The sequence below is a fragment of the Zalophus californianus genome, chromosome 8 (genome assembly GCF_009762305.2).
Source record: "Zalophus californianus isolate mZalCal1 chromosome 8, mZalCal1.pri.v2, whole genome shotgun sequence".
NCBI lineage: Eukaryota > Metazoa > Chordata > Mammalia > Carnivora > Otariidae > Zalophus > Zalophus californianus.
In genome coordinates, this window is record NC_045602.1 from 123831599 (window position 1) to 123850512 (window position 18914).

General features: G+C 51.8%; 1 protein-coding gene across 9 annotated transcripts in view; it reads left to right on the forward strand.

Annotated features, from left to right (window-relative positions):
- Nucleotides 1-18495, forward strand: part of MYBL2 (MYB proto-oncogene like 2) — a 37076-nt gene extending 18581 nt beyond the window's left edge. For 3 of the 9 annotated variants that reach the window (XM_027623607.1, XM_027623604.1, XM_027623611.1), the window contains 7 exons: nt 2242-2655; nt 5124-5263; nt 12479-12578; nt 13966-14079; nt 15539-15643; nt 17198-17347; nt 17959-18495. In XM_027623607.1, coding sequence (XP_027479408.1) covers nt 2242-2655; nt 5124-5263; nt 12479-12578; nt 13966-14079; nt 15539-15643; nt 17198-17347; nt 17959-18087 — 1152 coding nt within the window. In that variant the 3' untranslated portion in view covers nt 18088-18495. The remainder of the gene's footprint in view (nt 1-2241; nt 2656-5123; nt 5264-12478; nt 12579-13965; nt 14080-15538; nt 15644-17197; nt 17348-17958) is intronic. The other 6 variants (XM_027623608.1, XM_027623605.1, XM_027623606.1 and 3 more) reach the window with 5 other exon arrangements.
- Nucleotides 18496-18914: the final 419 nt, after the last annotated feature.

Sequence of the window (18914 nt, forward strand, 5' to 3'; positions counted from 1 at the left end):
CCGGATGTAGGGCTGGGGCTGGAGTGCCGAGTGGGTTCTGGTAACTCCAGTAACGCTGCCCCTGAGGCTCCCCTGGCTGTGGATTGTACCTCATTGGGGAGAGCTCCTCGCTGGGGGCTGTACCTCCTGATGTGACATCCCAGCTCCTCGCTGTGTCAGCCAGGCCTGCCGTGTAGAGCAGGTTTCAGGAGGTGATGGGGGACAGGGCTGGCGACTAGGGACAGCGGAGTTTCACCCCACATTCATCTTCCCACTCGGGCTTCCCTGTTCTTGCTAAGAATAATGATGCTGTTTATTGAACATCTAAATGCCAGGCTCTGGGTTCAGTGTATAATCCACACTATCCTGTGAGGTATGTCCTTTCTCTGTGTTTTGTAGATGAGACTGAGGCTCAGAGGGGTTAAGTAGTGTCCCCACAGTCACACAGTGAGTAAGCCTGGTGGTCTTGGCTGTCTTGACCACCCCTTGCCTCCAGAGACTGGGACTGGTCCCAGCTGTAGGGTCTAGCTGTGGTGTCCCCTCCACTCCAAGAAATTTCAGAGTGACACAAGAAGCAGGTCTGATTGGTTTGTCAACACGTTCAATAAATAGCTCTGAGGCTGCCAGGGGCAGTCCCTGATTCGGGCCCTATGGGGAGAGTTAGATGAGCGTAGGACGCACTCTGTGCCTGGCACTGTTGGCCTTTCATGGTGTTACCTGCTTTCATCCTCAGACTCTTCTGCCTCTTCTTCCACTTGATAGGCCCAGAGAGTGGGGGGAGGGGAGCCAAGTGTTACTGAGCGTCCACTGTATGCCCGGCTGAATGCTTAATTAGTAACGACAGTAGCTGACGTGTGAGTGCCTGCCATGGGCCAGGCTCCTTACTTGCTATCTAATATACATGCTCTGTTACAGCGTTTGTGGAAACACTGCTGTCTGTCCCTCCAGGCAGTGCTTGTAGGATCTGCTTCTGGTCCATTAGACACCATTAGTCTGGGGCCTCCTCGAGGTTGAGGTTTGCTGCTGGGGGCATGGGCCTGAAATTAGTGCTGCCCTGAGCTGGCCTCCACCCTTAGGGATGAACTGCCCACGCTCCTGCGAGTCCCAAGGACCAGCAGTCGTCACGAGGATCTGGTTCTACTCAGGGCCAGACCTCCAGGTACCAAAGCGGAAGCTTCTGTCTCTAGCAGCCCTGTGGCCGGGTTGTCACTTATTGGGCAAAGGAAGGAAGACCTGGGTATGACTCTTCAGAATTGCTCCCAGAAACTTAAGGGACCTCAGGCAGATTGCACCGTCTCTGGCCTCGAAAGGAGGAAAGTAATGTTTGTCTGGCAGGTTCTTGTGGGACTGGACACAGTTTAGGTGAAGTGGCCCAGGAGGCATCTGTGACTGACAGGTGCGTGGAGCACAGTGGAGCACATTCTCCAGGAGTGTGGCTGTGCGCATCATGACACTTAAACCTGGCCACACAGCCTGGGGCCTAAGTCTCTTTCGAGGAGGTCACCAAAAATGCATGAGAAGATTTGTATCTAAGATGTTCATGAAGATGTTATTTTTAATTTTTAAAAACTAGGGGGGAAAATGTCCAACAGAAGAGGGGGACAGTTAAGTACTGATACATTCATATGATCGATTATTTTGCAGTCATAAAACCTGTTATAAAAGTTGAAAATTTTTTCACATAATAACTGATATTTGTTAATAGTAAACATCTAACTCATAGGTAATAGAATTAGGCACTATCATTATTACTATAATTTTAAGTAGAAAAAAAGGATATAGAAATAATTTTTTTCTAAGGCTAAAAATGCAGAATCCTAGCTACCATTGAGGGATATAAGTGGTAAAATTAAGGGAATGCGTGAAGATGGTAAATACTGAGTTCAGGCAGAGGACATGAACAAGGGAAGGTGGGCCTGGGGCTTCAGTGATTTTTTTTTTTTTAATATAGGGTTTTATTTCCTAGACTCCTTGATGGGTGTCTGATTTTTCTTTCTTTGTGCTTCCTATCTTACGTATCACTTTTTAAAAATAACAGCAAGCAGCCATATGTGCAGTGTGCCTTCAGGTATGTTTGCAGATAGAGATATACAGATGGTAGAAGAATTCTCAAGCAAACGCAAGAAAACGTTCACGGTGATGACTCCTGGGCTGTGGGTTCCTCCCTGATGCGTGTGTGTTGTCCTTTAATGAATGAGTCTTCTTTGTCGGCTGCAAAAGCAGAGTGATTGCAGTTATTCCTAACCCCCCGTCTCTGGGCAGGACCCTGATGCTTGGTGTGACCTGAGTAAATTTGACTTGCCTGAGGAGCCGTCCGCAGAGGGCAGCATCAGCAACAGCCCGGTGCAGCCATCACCATCACGGCGGCAGCAGGTGCCGCCGCCCCGCCAGCCTGCTGCCCCAGTGCCTAGTGTGACCGAGTACCGCCTGGATGGCCACACTATCTCAGATCTGAGCCGCAGCAGTCGGGGCGAGCTGATCCCCATTTCCCCCAGTACTGAGGTGGGGGGCTTGGGCATCGGTACGCCGCCTTCGGTGCTCAAGAGGCAGAAGAAGAGGCGTGTCGCCCTGTCGCCTGTCACGGAGAACAGCGCCAGCCTGTCCTTCCTGGACTCCTGTAACAGCCTCACCCCCAAGAGCACACCCGTCAAGACCCTACCCTTCTCACCCTCCCAGGTGTGTGGACCCCACCCCGACTGCTCGCTGGGTTTGGTGTACAGACTCCCAGTGCCCGGGACAGGACCTGGCACGTGGGCACACGTCATTCAGCAAGGCTTCCCTGAGCCTCTGCTGTTTGAGGCCCTGTGCTAGGTGCTGGGGGCATAGAGGGGAGCAAAACGAGGCCTGGCTCTGCCCTAGGGAAGCTTAAGCTCTGGTGGGAAGACCAGTTAATAGGAAAAGCTGCAAATGAATGTGACACCTGGTATGTGAGGCTTATAGAGCTGTGAGGGCATCTCCTCTGGGGGGGTAGGTGTCATCCTGGAAGGCTTCCACGAGGAGGGAGGGATTGCTTAGCTGGGGAATAGTAGGTGGTAACTGGGCAAAGAAGAGAAGGGACTCAGTATTTGCTAAAAGAGTTTATTGCACACCTGCTCATAGCAGATTTGCCAGCCCTGGGGTGTAATGGTGAAGGTGACATAGCCCTGCCCTTGATGAGGGTAGTGAGTGCTGGGGGCAGGCTTGTAATTACTTGAACAGAATGTGGTGTGGAAAGTGCTGTGGTCGTTGGGAGCTTGTTGTGTCCTGGGTACTGCTCTGTTTGTAATGAAAGTACTATTAGGGAGAGCTGAGGAGGGACCCTGTCTTCCCTACTTGTCAGGGAGGCATTCAGAGCTTCCGAGAGAGATGTTTGAGCTGGGTTTTGTCAGCTTGAACACAGGCATGGAGATGAGGGGGCAGAGGGCATGGGGTGAAGTCCAGAGCCAGGGTGATGGGGAAGTTGGGGGAAGGGGCAGGGGCTGTGGAGGGCCGTAGGTGTAAACAGGGGGTATGTACTGCCCTGGGGGCTGAGGGGGTGGTGGGGCTATGGGAGGATGGACTGGAAGGGCAGGCGAGAGGCAGACCCTGGAGTTCCCACGGTCCCAGACCAGAAGAGAGTGGATGGAGGCTTTGGGTCTCACTATGTCTACCCCCTTCCCTGTGGATGTGGGAGAGAGTGAGGCCCAGAGGAGGCACGTTTTAGGAGGCTACTTCTATCATCTGTCCAAGGATCGAGGCCAGGCCCATGTCAGGGGTGATTAGTGGTATTTTTCTGCGAGAGATCTTGTGTTAGTTGCTACAGGTGCCAAAACAAAGTACCACAGACCAGGGGGCTTAAACTTCAGAAATTAATCTCATAGTTCTGGAGGCTGAGATTAAGTGTGGGCAGGTTCAGTTTTTTCGGAGCCTCTCCTGGTTGTAGATGGCTGGCTGTCTCCTCTGTGTATCTTCACATGGTCTCCTTCTGTGTGTGTGTCTGTGTCCTAATCTTTCTCTTATAATCTCTTAACCTGCTCCTTGTAGAATCTTCCTTTTTTTTTTTTTAGATTTATTTGAGAGAGAGAGAATGAGAGAGAGAGCACATGAGAGGGGGGAGGGTCAGAGGGAGAAGCAGACTCCCTGCCGAGTGGGGAGCCCGATGCGGGACTCGATCCAGGACTCGATCCAGGGACTCCAGGATCATGACCTGAGCCGAAGGCAGTTCCTTAACCAACTGAGCCACCCAGGCGCCCTCTTGTAGAATCTTCTAAGGACACAAGCCATGTTGGATGACGGCCCATCCTTATGACCTCATTTTACCTTTAATCATCTCTTTGAAGGCTCTCTCTCTAAATACATTCACGTTCTGAGGGCCTGTGGGTCAGGGCTTCAACATGGGAATTTGGGAGGACACTGCACAGTTCAGCCCATAGCAGGCCCCAAGTAAGGGCAGCTGAGAAGAGAAGGACAGCAAGTCCTGAGCTGCCCAACAAACAGCCTAGCGTGACGGGGACCCTGCTCAGGGCTGTGGACCCAAGGGCTGCTCGTGGCCCTGGGCTACCGGGGCACCTTCAGGGCAGAGAGGGGGAGGGTAGTGCCACAGACTTGGCTCAGATCTGGATTTGCGTCCTGTCTCTAGCACTCAGCGCAAGACCCTTTACCTCTTTAGCCTCAGCTTTCTTATCTGTAAAATGGGGTGTCGTGATGGCACCTACGTTACAGATCTGTGAAAACTACATGGAATTCTTGGTGTGAATGCTTAGTCGTGGTGTGTGGGGGTGCTCTACCTGTTCACGTCACTAGCACCATTGTCACTGTCCCCTGTCCACAGGTCGGGTGAGAGCTAGTCTTCTGAAAAGGAGCTGCTTTCAAGACTGCCAGCTTTCTGTGCCCTGACCGCACAGTCGGCAGTGCTGTGAGCGTGGGCATGGGGGATGGCCCTCCCCGGCCTCACAAAAGCCAGGGCTGGGGGCAGTGACAATCCCAGGGGTCTACGTGAACCTAGATGGTGGGTCCTGTCGATCTACCCTGGTCTTCATTTTCTGGTGCCTGGTAGGGGAGTTCTCCCAGGTCAGGAGGGAGACCTCTGTCAGAGAACAGCCGTGTCGGGGGGGGGGGCCGTCCAGGGTCTCACCCCCACCCCTGCAGGTTGTCACTTTGTCTTGTTTCCATCCTCTTCCCTGCAGTTTCTGAACTTCTGGAACAAACAGGACACACTGGAGCTGGAGAGCCCCTCACTGACGTCCACCCCGGTGTGCAGCCAGAAGGTGGTGGTCACCACACCCCTACACCGGGATAAGACGCCCCTGCACCAGAAACACGCGGCGTGAGTGCTGTGCCCACCCATTCCTGATGGCCCAGGAGCTTGGGCCTCGCCCCCTCCCCAAGCCAGGACCGGGATCCCCTTTAGAAAAACACCTGAGACTGTTTCAAGAAGGCAGCCTCCTTCTCGCCACCACACCTCTTTGTTTTTGTCAGGATTGTCTGGTGCTTCATCTTTGTTATTCCTCATTTTCAGTTTTTAATTTGATGGTTTTCCAATCTCAGGACTAGAGTCCAAATAGCCATGAAAAAAATCTCCCCATCTTGTGTAAGTTTCAAGTGCAAATCCACTGTGTTTGAGCAGCCTTAACATGAAGGACAGAAGTGCCCTGGTTCTCCTTGTCTCTTTGTGGTGCTCAGTCAGGAGGAGCTCAGGCTGTGAGCTTACAAAGCTCCATGTCTCACCTGTACAGGTCCCTTACTGTGTGATTTTATGGAAGTGCTTTCACAGAAGTGCACTTCCTGCATCATCCTGACTCTAGATTCCAGGTAGAGACAGTGGCTTAACTGTGCTTCTGCTTGTTACCTTTGCTGCAGGAGAGCATTACCTTGTTATTTCCTGATAATCTGTGTAATTCGGGAATCAGCTTAGTAATGTTAGTCCTTGTAATGATACATAATTTCAGGAAAGCTTTATGAATCCCCTGGTCAGAAATCAGTCTCTCAACAGTTGACCTAGAGTTTAACAGATACGTTGCATGAGGAATGATTCTCTGTTCAAGCCAGAATTTTTGAAATCTAAGCCTTTAAGTAGGTACGCTGTTGCCACAAAAGGCATTGATGCTTCTTTCTCTTTTCCTTCTCATCCCTGTTCCTAATCTGCTGCGGCTGCTCCAGCCTTTCTGGTTTTTTTTTTTTTTCACATGAAGAAGCATTTCCACTGCTCCTCATTCCTCTGTGGATCTGCATTTCCACCTGGTAATATGTTCCTTCTCTCTGAAGGTCATCCTTTAACATTGTAGCTTGGGCCTGCTGGTGAATCTGGAAAGTTTGTATCTGAAAAGTTGCCTTAGTGTTTGAAAGGTAGTTTTGCTGGGTATAGAACTCAGGGTTGACAGGTTTTTCCTTGGAGCTTTAAGGATGTTGCTGTCCTGTCATCTGGCCTGTACTGTTTTTTTTTTTAAATTTTTTTATTATTATGTTAATCACCACACATTATATTATTAGTTTTTGATGTAGTGTTCCATGATTGTTTGTGCATAAAACCCAGTGCTCCACGCAGAACGTGCCCTCTTTAATACCCATCACCAGGCTAACCCATCCCCCCACCCCCCCTCCCCTCTAGAACCCTCAGTTTGTTTTTCAGAGTCCATCGTCTCTCATGGTTCGTCTCCCCCGCCGATTTACTCCCCTTCATTCTTCCCCTCCTGCTATCTTCTTCTTTTTTTTTTCTTAACATATATTGCATTATTTGTTTCAGAGGTACAGATCTGTGATTCAACAGTCTTGCACAATTCACAGAGCTCACCATAGCACATACCCTCCCCAATGTCTTATCACCCAGCCACCCCCTCCCTCCCACCCCCCACCACTCTAGCAACCCTCAGTTTGTTTGCTGAGATTAAGAATTCCTCATATCACTGAGGTCATATGATACATGTCTTTCTCTGATGGACTTATTTCACTCAGCATAACACCCTCCAGTTCCATCCACGTCGTTGCAAATGGCAAGATCTCATTCCTTTGGATGGCTGCATAATATTACATTGTGTATATATACCACATCTTATTTATCCATTCATCGGTCAGTGGCCATTTTGGCTCTTTCCACAGTTTGGCTGTTGTGGGCATTGCTGCTATACACATTGGGGTGCACGTACCCCTTCGGATCCCTACATTTGTCTCTTTGGGGTAAATACCCAGTAGTGCAATTGCTGGATCGTATGATAGCTCTATTTTCAACTTTTTGAGGAACCTCCATACTGTTTTCCAGAGTGGTTGCACCAGCTTGCATTCCCACTAACAGTATAGGGGGGTTCCCTTTTCTCCACATCCCTGCCAACATCTGTCGTTTCCTGACTTGTTAATTTTAGCCATTCTGACGGGTGTGAGGTGGTATCTCATGGAGGTTTTGATTTGGATTTCCCTGATGCTGAGCGATGTTGAGCACTTTTTCATGTGTCTGTTGGCCATTTGGATGTCTTCTTTGGAAAAATGTCTGTTCATGTCTTTTGCCCATTTCTTGATTGGATTATTTGTTCTTTGGGTGTTGAGTTTGATAATTTTTTTTTTTAAAGATTTTATTTATTTATTTGAGAGAGAGAGAATGATAGAGAGCACGAGAGGGAGGAGGGTCAGAGGGAGAAGCAGACTCCCTGCTGAGCAGGGAGCCTGATGCGGGACTCGATCCTGGGACTCCAGGATCATGACCTGAGCTGAAGGCAGTCGCTTAACCAACTGAGCCACCCAGGCGCCCCGAGTTTGATAATTCTTTATAGATTTTGGATACTAGCCCTTTATCTGATATATCATTTGCAAATATCTTCTCCCATTCTGTCGGTTGTCTTTTGGTTTTGTGGACTGTTTCTTTTGCTGTGCAAAAGCTTTTTATCTTGATGAAATCCCAATAGTTCATTTTTGCCCTTGCTTCCCTTGCCTTTGGCGATGTTTCTAGGAAGAAGTTGCTGTGGCTGAGGTCGAAGAGGTTGCTGCCTGTGTTCTCCTTTAGGATTTTGATGGACTCCTGTCTCACGTTTAGGTCTTTCAACCATTTTGGCCTGTACTGTTTTATTACTGGTTTTGAACAAGCTGATTATGATGTGCCATAATGGATTGTTCTTTGTTTCTTATGCTTGGCATTCGCTTGACATTCAGCTTCTTGGATCTTTGGGTTTTCATTATATCTGGAAACACTTCATCCCTTATGTCTTCAAATATTCTTTCTGGGCCTTCCACCCAGCCTTCTTTAGGGACTCCACAATTATACACATATTAGGCCACGTGGAGCTGTCCCACAGCTTCCTGATGATATTACCATTGTTTTCACTCTTTCTCTCTGTTTTGGATGGTTTGTTGTTTTATTTTCAAGTGACTAATCTTTTCTCTGCGGTATCTGGTCCCTGGTAATCCCGTCCAGTGTGTGTTTCATCTTAGGCATTGTGGTTTCTGTCTCCAGATGTTCAACTGGATCTTCTAAAATATCCTCCATCTTGGCTTTGCTGTGGAACATATGAAGTACAATTATAACAACTGTCTTAATGTCCTTGGCCTGCTGATTTTAGCTGTGTATCAGTTCCGGGTCAGTTTCGGTAGATGGGCTTTTCTTCTCCTTGTGGGTTTTGCTTGGGTTGTAAGCACCTGCTTAGCTTCTCCGTGTGTGCCTGGTGACATCTAATTGGGTGCCAGACGTTGTGAATTCCACCTTGCTGAGTGCTGTATATTTTTGTATTCTTGGACTTTTTTTAGAGCCTTGTTCTGGGATACAGTTGAGTTATTTAGAAATAATTTGATCCTTTGGGTCGGTCTTGTTTTTAAGATTTATCAGGTGGGACCAGAGCAGCAGTTAGTTCAGGACCCTCCAGTGCTCTACCCTCTGTCTTGTGAGTGATGAGGATTTCCAGTCTGGCTGGTGGGATTGAGCGCTGTTTCCAGCCCTGCGTGAGCATCAAGTACTGTTCCCTCTGCTCTTTTTGCATCATTCTTCCTTGATCTCAGGTGGCCTCCTCAAGTGTGTGCACCAGTTAGTGCCCTGTGGGATACTCCGGCCCATCTGCAGATGTCTGAGTTTTCCTCCTATGCAACTCTCTCCTCTGGTGATGCTGTGCCATGGTCTCCTCGAACACTTGCCCTTGTCCCTTTGACTCTAGGTCGTGCCAGGCTCCTCCTCTGCTTTCGTCCCTACGCTGTGCCTGGGAGCCATCCTCTTCTGTCTCCCATCTCTTGGGTCCCTGTCCTCTGCCTTCTGGTGCCCAGGGTCTTAAAGCCCATTGTGTCATCCATGGTGTACTGTTGCTTCGTTGTTTCAGGCAGGAGAGGAAGTCTGGCCCTGATGTCCCACTTGGGCCTGGAGTGGGGATCTGCTGCTTCATCTTTAAATCCAGATTCTTGTCACAAAAGACTGTTTTGGTTTTCCTCTTTTCTCTTTGAGAAATTCTTTTTGACCTATGCAAGACTTAATAGGCAACAGTTATTTGAACTTCATTCCAAATTTGACTGGTTTCCGTGCCCACTGGTTTTATATCCCACCTTTCCCATTTTTTTCCCCCATAGAAGTTACGGTTTACTGGAAGGGACAACTCATTAACAAAGAAACAAAACACACTGAGTGTATGATGTTTCTGATGGTGCTAGAAACTGTGAGGGGAATTATATAGGCCTGCGGGGGGAGCACAAGTAACAGCGAGGAGTTCTAACTTAGGAGGATGTCAGGGATGTCCCTTAAGGGAGGGAGACCCATGCAGAATTCTGAGAAAAAGGAATTCCAGGCAGGTCAAACTGTAAACACAAAGGACAGAAAGATGCTTTTTTGTGTTGTAAAGAACAAAAAGAAGGCCCCAAGTTTGGAGCGAATCGGGTGTAGAGCATGGGAGGCAAGAAGTCAGGGGTCACCAGGGCTATGTGTCAATGGGGATGGGCCACATGGAGCTGATAACACCCCTAAGATTTTACTGGTTCATAAATCACAGACCTTCCCTGGTTTTAAATTTGTTTTTTTTCTGGGTTAGATGGAGTTCTTCCCAGAGAGGAGGCTGTGAGTGAGGAGGATGTGGGACCTGTGCCACCATGTCTGGGCTGTCTGTCTACTGTATTTCAACAACAGGAGGTGGATCTAGAAGTCTTGAGGAAGAATAGCTGTGACCCCAAACCGTGGGCTCTGCTTTGTTTTTTTTTTTTTTTAAAGATTTTATTTATTTATTTGAGAGAGAGAATGAGATAGAGAGAGAGAGGATGAGAGGGGGGAGGGTCCAAGGGAGAAGCAGACTCCCTGCTGAGCAGGGAGCCCGATGCGGGACTCGATCCCGGGACTCCAGGATCATGACCTGAGCTGAAGGCAGTCGCTTAACCAACTGAGCCACCCAGGCGCCCTCTGCTTTGTTTTTTTAGGCATTCATGTTGAAGAGAAATCTGATACCTAACCCGCTGTTACTTCTTTGTAGCAAATCTTTTCTTTCTCTCTGGATCCTTGTAAGGCTTTGGTTTGGTTTTGGTTTTGGTTTTTGTGGTTTTGGTTTTTTTGTTTTTATTTGGTGGGTTTTTGTTTGTTTGTTTTAGTTAATTTCTGAAATTTGCCAAGCTAGATGTAGGTGTGCTGTCTCTTAATTAACTCCCACCACCATGATTTTCAAACTCAAGGCTCAGACTTAGAGCTAAGAACATGCACTTTTTTTTAATTGTTCCTCTGGCAGTCCGCCCCTTTACCTTCTGCCTTTAGGTCCTCCCTACACGGTCTCATCAGTTGCTGTGTCTCTGTCCATCTTCATCTTCCTGTTCATTGTCCTAATAAGCCACTCGAACTCTGTGAGAACACTGTGGGACTGTCTTCTGATTCTCCAGTTTGCTCCTGCACTTTTCCGCCTGAGGCCTCCAGCTTACAGAGTTGCAGTTTTTTTCATCTCAAGCAATCTTTTGTCTTTCCTTTTCAAGTTGGCCTCCCTTGGTGTTCTTTTTTTTTTTTACTCTTTTCTGCCTTGGTTTTCTAACACACATGTATTCTCAGTTCTTGCAGATACTGTGAATTAGGGAGGTTCTAGGGTTTTCTCATGTTTGTTGCAAAAGCTCCAAGTCCCACAGAGATTTTTGATCCCGAGACTCTGATTCATCCGTTTGAGCTACAGTTTGAACTGTGAGATGTTTACATTTGACCAGTACTTATATGTCATTCTTCATCTTTACTAGATGGGGGGGCCTCTGTGTGTCCTGTGTGGGAGATAACAAGAATTTGGGAAGAGATTGAGTGGACCCCTGTCTAGTCTCAGTCCTGAGGAAGGAAATAAAGAATAATTTGCCCTTGTTCCAGCCTTTTATCTCCCTGTGGAATGGCTGGCAGGCTGGAGGGGGTGCCCAGCAACTGTGTCCACCTTGGCCTCTGCTCCCGAGTTCCTGACTACCTGGGTGTTTCTCACATCCTCTGACAGTCTCAGGAAGGCCTGGGAGTGAGCTGTGGTGGTACCTCTAGCTGACGGAGGTCATGCGGGCCTCATGCAGGTGGAGAGCTGGTTTGCCCATACCCAGCTTGTGGTGTGTGTATGTGTGAGGGGTCTCTTCTGGGCCTTGTATGTGTGTGTGAGGGGCCTCTTCTGGGCCTGGTGTGTGTGTGTGTGATCTCTTCTGGGCCTGGTGTATGTGTGTCTGTGAGGGGTCTCTTCTGGGCCTGGTGTATGTGTGTGTGTGTGTGTGTGTGTGTGTGTGTGTGTGTGTGTGTGTGTGTGTGTGTGTGTGTGTGTGTGAGAGGGGTCTCTTCTGGGCCTGGTGTGTGTGTGTGTGTGTGTGTGTGTGTGTGTGTGAGGGGTCTCTTCTGGGCCGTGTGTGTGTGTGTGTGTGTGTGTGTGTGTGTGTGTGTGTGTGAGAGAGAGAGAGAGAGGGAGGTCTCTGTTGGGAGGCTTCTCCATCACAGGCAGAAATCGCTCGCTGCTGGGGCCAGGACTGATAGAGAAGCTTTTTAGTATCTCTGCTTGTGGACCAGACCCTTCCCATGTTTCTTTTTTTTTTTTTCCCCTTCCCACATTTCTGTCTGCTAAAGCTCTCCCTCCCCATTTGTGTCCCCACTGTGATCATTTTGAGGGGACTTGGGAAGAGGGTATGCTGAGCACGTGTGTTGGCCTCACCATCTTGTATCATGTGTCTTCCCTTAATAATGCTACTGCTACATGTGCTCTGGAAGAGCTTGGGGAAGGACTTGGTCTTCCTGGATTCTCGCCTTGCTCCCCTGCCCTTCTCTTGCGGGCCTGCAGTGTGGCCTCCCTTGTTTATGAAAAAGTCATCATTGATCAGCTAATGACTGAGCAACATTCTGAAACATTCTTCTACCTGGCTGGAAGGACTATGTCCTATTCTTTCCTGGTTCTGAGGCTGACCCTTCCTCTAAGCCTCTAATGAAGATCCTCGGGTATGAAGGTGGGAAGGGAAGTGCCATGGGAAGAGACCATATGCCTGGGGCTTCCTCCTTGCTGCCGAGGCCAAAGGTCAGGTGGAGGGACTGTGGGAGTCATGGGCAGCCTGTGGCAGAGTGGCTGGTGTCTTTCCCCTACCCCATTGCTCAGCCTCCTTCTCTGCCTGACAGGTTTGTAACCCCAGATCAGAAGTACTCCATGGACAACACTCCCCACACACCAACCCCGTTCAAGAATGCCCTGGAGAAGTACGGACCACTAAAGCCCCTGGTATGTGGTGTAGCCAGGCAGGTGTGCATGGTGGGATCTCTCAGGTCCACATAGCGGTGTACGGCTCACAGAGCCCTTTCCCTCTGAGACCTCACGCAGCCCTGAGAAGTTGCAAATATCCTGATTTTACAAATGGGGGATCAGAGGCTGAGTTAAAATTCCTCAGACATCTCCTGAGCATCTGCAACGTGCTGGGTGGGCACTGGGTGGTGCTGGAGGCGCAGTGGCATCCTGGTGAAGCTCAGTGTGGAGGGGTGGGAGTGGCCTGAAGCACTGGCACCTGGAGAACTCAGCACTCCACAGTGTGCTTCCTGCGCCTGGGAGGAGGTGGGCCTGAGCCGCGATGGCTCATGGCTCGGGTGCTGTGGCCAGGGGCTCCTCCTACTGAAGCCTTTGACCAACTGCCACTGCTTTCTAACACTTGGGGAAGCCAACTTGTGCGTGGGCCTGAGGGGCTGGTGAGGAGGCACCTTCCTGGCAGTGGGCAGACCTCCCTTCTCCCCACTCCTCCCAGAGGGCGGTCATGCTCTCCCCGGTGAAAACAGAAAGCTGGCGCAGTGGGCTCTCTGAAACGTGCAGGTGTTCTAGAAATGACTTGAAGGTGAGAGAGAGGTCGTCAAGAAGCATTTGGCCTGTAAACAGGGTCTGTGGTGTGCCTGCCCTGCCCCCAGCATTGCCACCACGGTGTGGGGTTCTCTTGTTGTGGTCTCCCCGGCCCCGGGATGGAGGTGATGAGCGGATGGAGTTAATGAGCCCAGTGAAGCACGGGGCTGTGGTTCCCAGACACTGAGATGGTGGCATGCTTTCCAGACCGGTTTGAGGGGGCACATCTGACCTTGGCAACTAGAATTAAAGATGTAGGGACTTGTAGAGTGACTTCGCAGGGTAGCCGACCGCTACACCTGCTGCTCTCTCCCTTCCCTGGTCACTGCCGCCCGAGACCAGAGAGGTCGCCTGGAACCCCACAGGCCCAAGAACAGGAAATGGAACCAAGAGTCCCCATTAGTGTGAAACAAAGGGGGTGAGGACTTAGGGCTGGATCGTGTCCAGGTTCTAACTCCACAGCTCTGTGACCTTGGGCCAGGTGCCTACTCTCTCTGAGCCTCCCATTTCTACCCTGTAGATGATGATAGATGTTGCATGGGGCTGTGTGAGGGTGGCGGGGATGATCTGGGAGTACTCCTGGCTCACGACGGCCCTCAGTGAATTGAGGTCAGTGTCTGCTTGTCTGTCCTGCAAGGCAGGATAGTTAATGGTCACGACTGAGTGTGAGGTCAGCGTCCTGGCCCCAGGCCTCCTTCCTGCCTTGCCTAGAGCAGCTGGGCTATGGCTGGGTCCTAGAGCCTGGCTGTGCAGCCTCACATGGGCTGCCCCACCCCACCCCCAGCCCCAGACCCCACACCTGGAGGAGGACTTGAAAGAGGTGCTGCGCTCGGAGGCCGGCATCGAGCTCATCATTGAGGACGAGGCGAGGCCTGAGAAGCAGAAGAGGAAGGCTGGGGTGAGTGGGTGGGGTGGGGCTGGAGAGCCCCTTCCTGCCAGCCTGGGCAGTTTGGACCAAGGGAGGTAGAGCCATGAGGAGGTGGGGAGAGAGTGGGGAGGGGGTGAGTCTGGGAATAGCTGGTAAAAGTTGGTCACTGGGGAAGGTGGAGCTGCAGCCCCTGCCATTTGTTGCCCAGAGTGGTTATCAGCAAAACCCACCAAAGTGAGGCCCTGGTGCTCGGGAACCTTCCCCTTACCTCCTCTGAGCTAGGCCCTTCCTTAAGCAGCACTCACTGTGTTTGGACCCTTCTAAAGTAGGCCCTGGGCTGGGTGCAGTGGAGAGGATGGTGACACAGACCCAGGTCACTCCCTCCTGGAGATGAGGGGGCGGAGGCAGATACTAGACAAACACACCGGTGACCCTCTCGATGCACACAGCAGTAAGGGAGTAAGTAGAAGGGGACACAAAGGATTTAAAGGGAAGTCCTCAGATGAAGTCAGCCACGCATCTGGGCCGTGTGAGCCAGGTGGGGGACAGTTGGTTCAGGTGAGGTGGAGAGCTGGTGGGGACACTGGTCAGGGACACCTGGGTGCAGCGTGCAGGGCAGGGGTTGTCTCAAGCCAACCCAGAAGCCACACCTCTGCTGCACCATGTGTGTGGTTTCCTGAAAGCAGATGGATTCCATGTCCCCCTTTTTTCAGAAGCTTTGTTCTGGGGAGAGGTGGGAAGATGGGAATGCGCCAGACAGGTGTGTGGGGAAGTTGGGCAGTTGGTGTGGATGGGGCCCATGGGGCAGGGTCCCCTGGGTGTGTAGGTTCAGAGAACTTGACCCAGGGCCCTTCCTGGCCTCTGTGTCAGGTGGTGGTTCTGAGCCATGGCAGCACTTGTTCAGGGCATACTGCTAGGTTGGGGGGTGAGTTAGTCCCAGAGCTCCTCCCTGGTATTGGAGCTGACCCCTGACCTGCTGATTGGAGGCACAGGTGTGGGGCTGGGTATTCCTGTAGCAGGCCTGCGTCCCTGTTTTACATGTCTGTGTTCCTCGTCTGCAGGTGGATATTTGAAGTGTAACTTGGATGATTCTCTCCCGGGCCTGTTTAGGGGTGTGTTTAGCATGTTAGAGGCCTAGGGTCTGTGCATGGTCCATTTGGGGATGAGGAGTGGGTCTCTGGGTGGAGGTGTTTGTGTCTTGGCTCCCTGTGGTTGCATCTGGCAGGACAGTCTGCCCTGGGTGCTAAATCTGTGATGGGGCCAGGTTCTCCTGGTCTACCTGCACCCCCCCCAACCCCCCTAATCCTTGCCAGCCGGGGACTGGTTCGAAGGTTCCACTGCATCAGGGCCGGGGACCTGACTCGAAGGCTCCACTGCATCAGGGTGTGGCTCTGTGACCAGGGTGGTTGGGGGAGGCGTCCACAAAGTGCTGGTGGTGACTCGGGGGAATCCCAAACATCTGCTCTGTCTCCCTCCTCCCCACCCCTAGCTACGGCGGAGCCCCATCAAGAAGGTCCGCAAGTCCCTGGCTCTTGACATCGTGGATGAAGATGTGAAGCTGGTAATGTCCACGCTGCCCAAGGTGCTGTCCTTGGTAAGGGGTCTGAGAGAGAAGCTGCCCCGTCTCCTGCTCCCCCTGCCCAGAACTGCAGAAGACTCCTCTGCCCCAGGGAGGATGGAGTCTCCTTGGAGGCCCTCTGCCTTTAGAACCCTTTAGCTGTGAGGGGACCCTGGCAGTGGAGTGGTCTGGTGGTTCTCGGACTGGGCTCTGGGTGTCAGGCTCAGCTGTAAGGGGCTGATGGACAAAGTGGGGCTGGGCACCCACCCCCGATTTCAGTCAAGGCAGCTCTGCATATGTCTTTCACAGAAGGGTTTATTTATTTTTTATTTTTATTTTTATTTTTATTTTTTTAAAGATTTTATTTATTTATTTGAGAGAGAGAGAGAGAATGAGAGATAGAAAGCACGAGAGGGAAGAGGGTCAGAGGGAGAAGCAGACTCCCCACTGAGTGGGAAGCCCAATGCGGGACTCGATCCCGGGACTCCAGGATCATGACCTGAGCCGAAGGCAGTCGCTTAACCAACTGAGCCACCCAGGCGCCCTCACAGAAGGGTTTATAGCATTGCTAGAGTTGTATTTCTAGAACATGTTTGAAAACCATGGATCTGGGTCCCCAGCACCTTCTCATGGGGGTGACATGGAGAGAGTTGGTGACGTGGAGAGGGTCAGTGATGTTCCTCAAGGCACAGCCAGGTGGTTGGGGCACATCAGCCCTGGGAAGGGTGCTGTCCAGTTCCAGGCTGAGCTCAGGAAGGTGGCTATTGTCGACACAGAGCCAGCCCTCAGAAAGTATGCCACACTGTTGCAGTTGACAGTGGGGTGTATCGCCCAGTGGGAGGCAGTCAGAGGCTTGGGGGGACGCAGGGGGCATGGGACAAAGGATTGCCTGATCAGATCCTGCAGATCTGGGGAGTTAGGACTGCTGCAGCCATAGCCCTTGCAGATTGCAGAGAAGCATCACTGGGCAGGGAGCCCCACCAGGCTGGGGATTTAGTACCGTGCAGCCAGACCTGCAACAGGCATCGCCTTGGGCACATAAAATACTTGCCAAACAGTAAAGCTGTGTGGTTAAGTAGTTTAGAACATGGGATTTGAGGTGGGGTGGGCCTGGCAGAGTCCCAGCACTGGCTCTTGCTCTCTGGGATCTCTTAGTTTTCTCAAGCCTTAGGTTCTTGTTTATCAGAGCACTAAGCCCAGCAGAATATTAGGAGGGTAAAGGTGAAGCAGAGCCAGGCTGGCTCTGGGCCAGGCTGGGGGTACTTTGTACAGCTCTGTGTGTGCCGGTTGATGGCAGCATCTGTGACTGCTCGTGGAGAATTCTGGTCCCAGGAGAAACTAGGCCTGTTGGGGAGGAGGCAGCTCTATGGAAAAGGGATTGGCATTATTGGGCATCTATTAGGTGCCAGGCTCTGAAACAGGCATTTGACAGAGAAGTCCCCATCTGAAAGAGGACCTGAGGCTTAGAGAAGTTAATGTCCTGCCTGAGATCCAATAGCCCGGGGGTGGAGCTGCTGGGCTGTGACTGGTTTCCTTCCTTCCCACCACGCTTGTGGCAGAAGGGTGAGTCTGGCTCGGTTTTCATTGCAGCCGACAAATGTCCTGTCAAGCTCCTCCAGCCTCACAGTGCCAGGCATCAAAGAGGACACCAGCCTCCTCAATGAGGGCTTCCTGCAGGCCAAGCCCGAGAAGCCGGTGGCAGCCCCGAAGCCCCGAAGCCACTTTCCAGCACCTGCCCCTGTGAGTGCCGGCCACCAACGTGGTGTTACCCGTGGGGACGTTGCCTGGGCTGTTGCCTCTGCCTGAATGCCCTTCTCGGCTCTGTTTGCTTGATTAGTTGATGCTTCAGATCTCAGTGTGGACGCCGCTCCCTCAGGGAGGGAGCCTGTGTGCTGGAGAGCCCCCTCCACCCCCAATATGAGCCCCTTTATTATGGCGTGGTCTCACTTGTAATTAATCATTGTGTCTGTATTTAGTTGCTTAGCACACGTCTGTGCTCAGGGGCCGGGGCTGCCCTGGCTGCTTGCACCTCACTGTCTGTTGGAATTTCTCGCTGCTCCTTCCCACCGGCCTGCTTGGCTGTCGCTTTTCCTCATGAGGAGGCTCATGCCACGTGGGCAGGGGCACGGCCGTGTTGCCTGTCCAGCCTCCTTGCTTTACATCTGAGGAAGCCCAGAAATGGGAGGAACTTCCCCAGGGCCACCGGGAAGGTGGAGGGAGCACAAGAAGACTTGTGGCGGTAGAAGGGAGGAAGGGCATGGAAACGTCCCCACTCCTCCTGGCTATGCTCACCACGTTCGCTGGGAGCGTGCTGCCTCTGCCTGGATGGTAACTCTCTTGCTTCCTCGCAGATGACCAGCGCCTGGAAAACGGTGGCCTGCGGGGGGACCAGGGACCAGCTCTTCATGCAAGAGAAAGCCCGGCAGCTCCTGGGCCGCTTGAAGCCCAGCCACACGTCTCGGACCCTCATCTTGTCCTGAGGGGCTTGGTGGTCACGAGCTCATTCTTGTGTTTACAGGGGGCTGGGGGGACCGAGGTTGGTCTGTGAATCTGAGAATCACACTCAGATGACCACCTGCAGGGAGCCTTCTGCCACCAGCCCCTCCCCAGACTGCTCAGGTGGAGGCAGAACAGGGCCATCCCCTGTCCTGTCTCCGAGTCCAGCGGTGGCTGTGGACGGTTCCTGGTGCTAACAGAACAAAGTCCCATCCCTGGGCCTGCCTGGTCCTCTTCCCAGTGCCACAGGGAGTCCCATTAGCTCCTCCCAAGCCCTGGTCAGGTCTGGCCTCATCTCAGACCCCTGCTTAGAACAGGGGATGTGGCCAACGTGCTCCTTCCCTCAACCTGTTAGTACATTTTCTTGAAAAATAAAATTCCCTTTTTCCTTATGCTGTCGTAGACTCCATCTTTCTCCTGTCCTCTGCTTGTGGTTTCTTGGTCACTGGGTTGGTTTCCTGGTGACTGTCTTTGGGGCTTTGAGGGATATGGAGACCTGGGCCCACCTCAGAGCACAGCCTTGTCTGCACAGCCCAGGTCTGGGGCTCTGGATGCCTTCCCCACAAGGGGCCCAGTGTGCTGGGGGCAGTTTCATCTGCGCCCAGTGGCCGTCTCAAAGCTCTGAGGATTCTTGGCTGTTAGCAGGGAGAGGGAGGTGCATCAGGACCCTGCTTGGCCTTGCCATGGATGGCTGACCTGGCCTGCCATGAGCCTAGCCCCCAGGTGAGACTGGTAAACAGGGAGTGGTCAGCAGCTGGGCAGAACTTCCTGGCCATAGTGGCCTCAACTTGCCAAGGCCATGGCAGCAGTC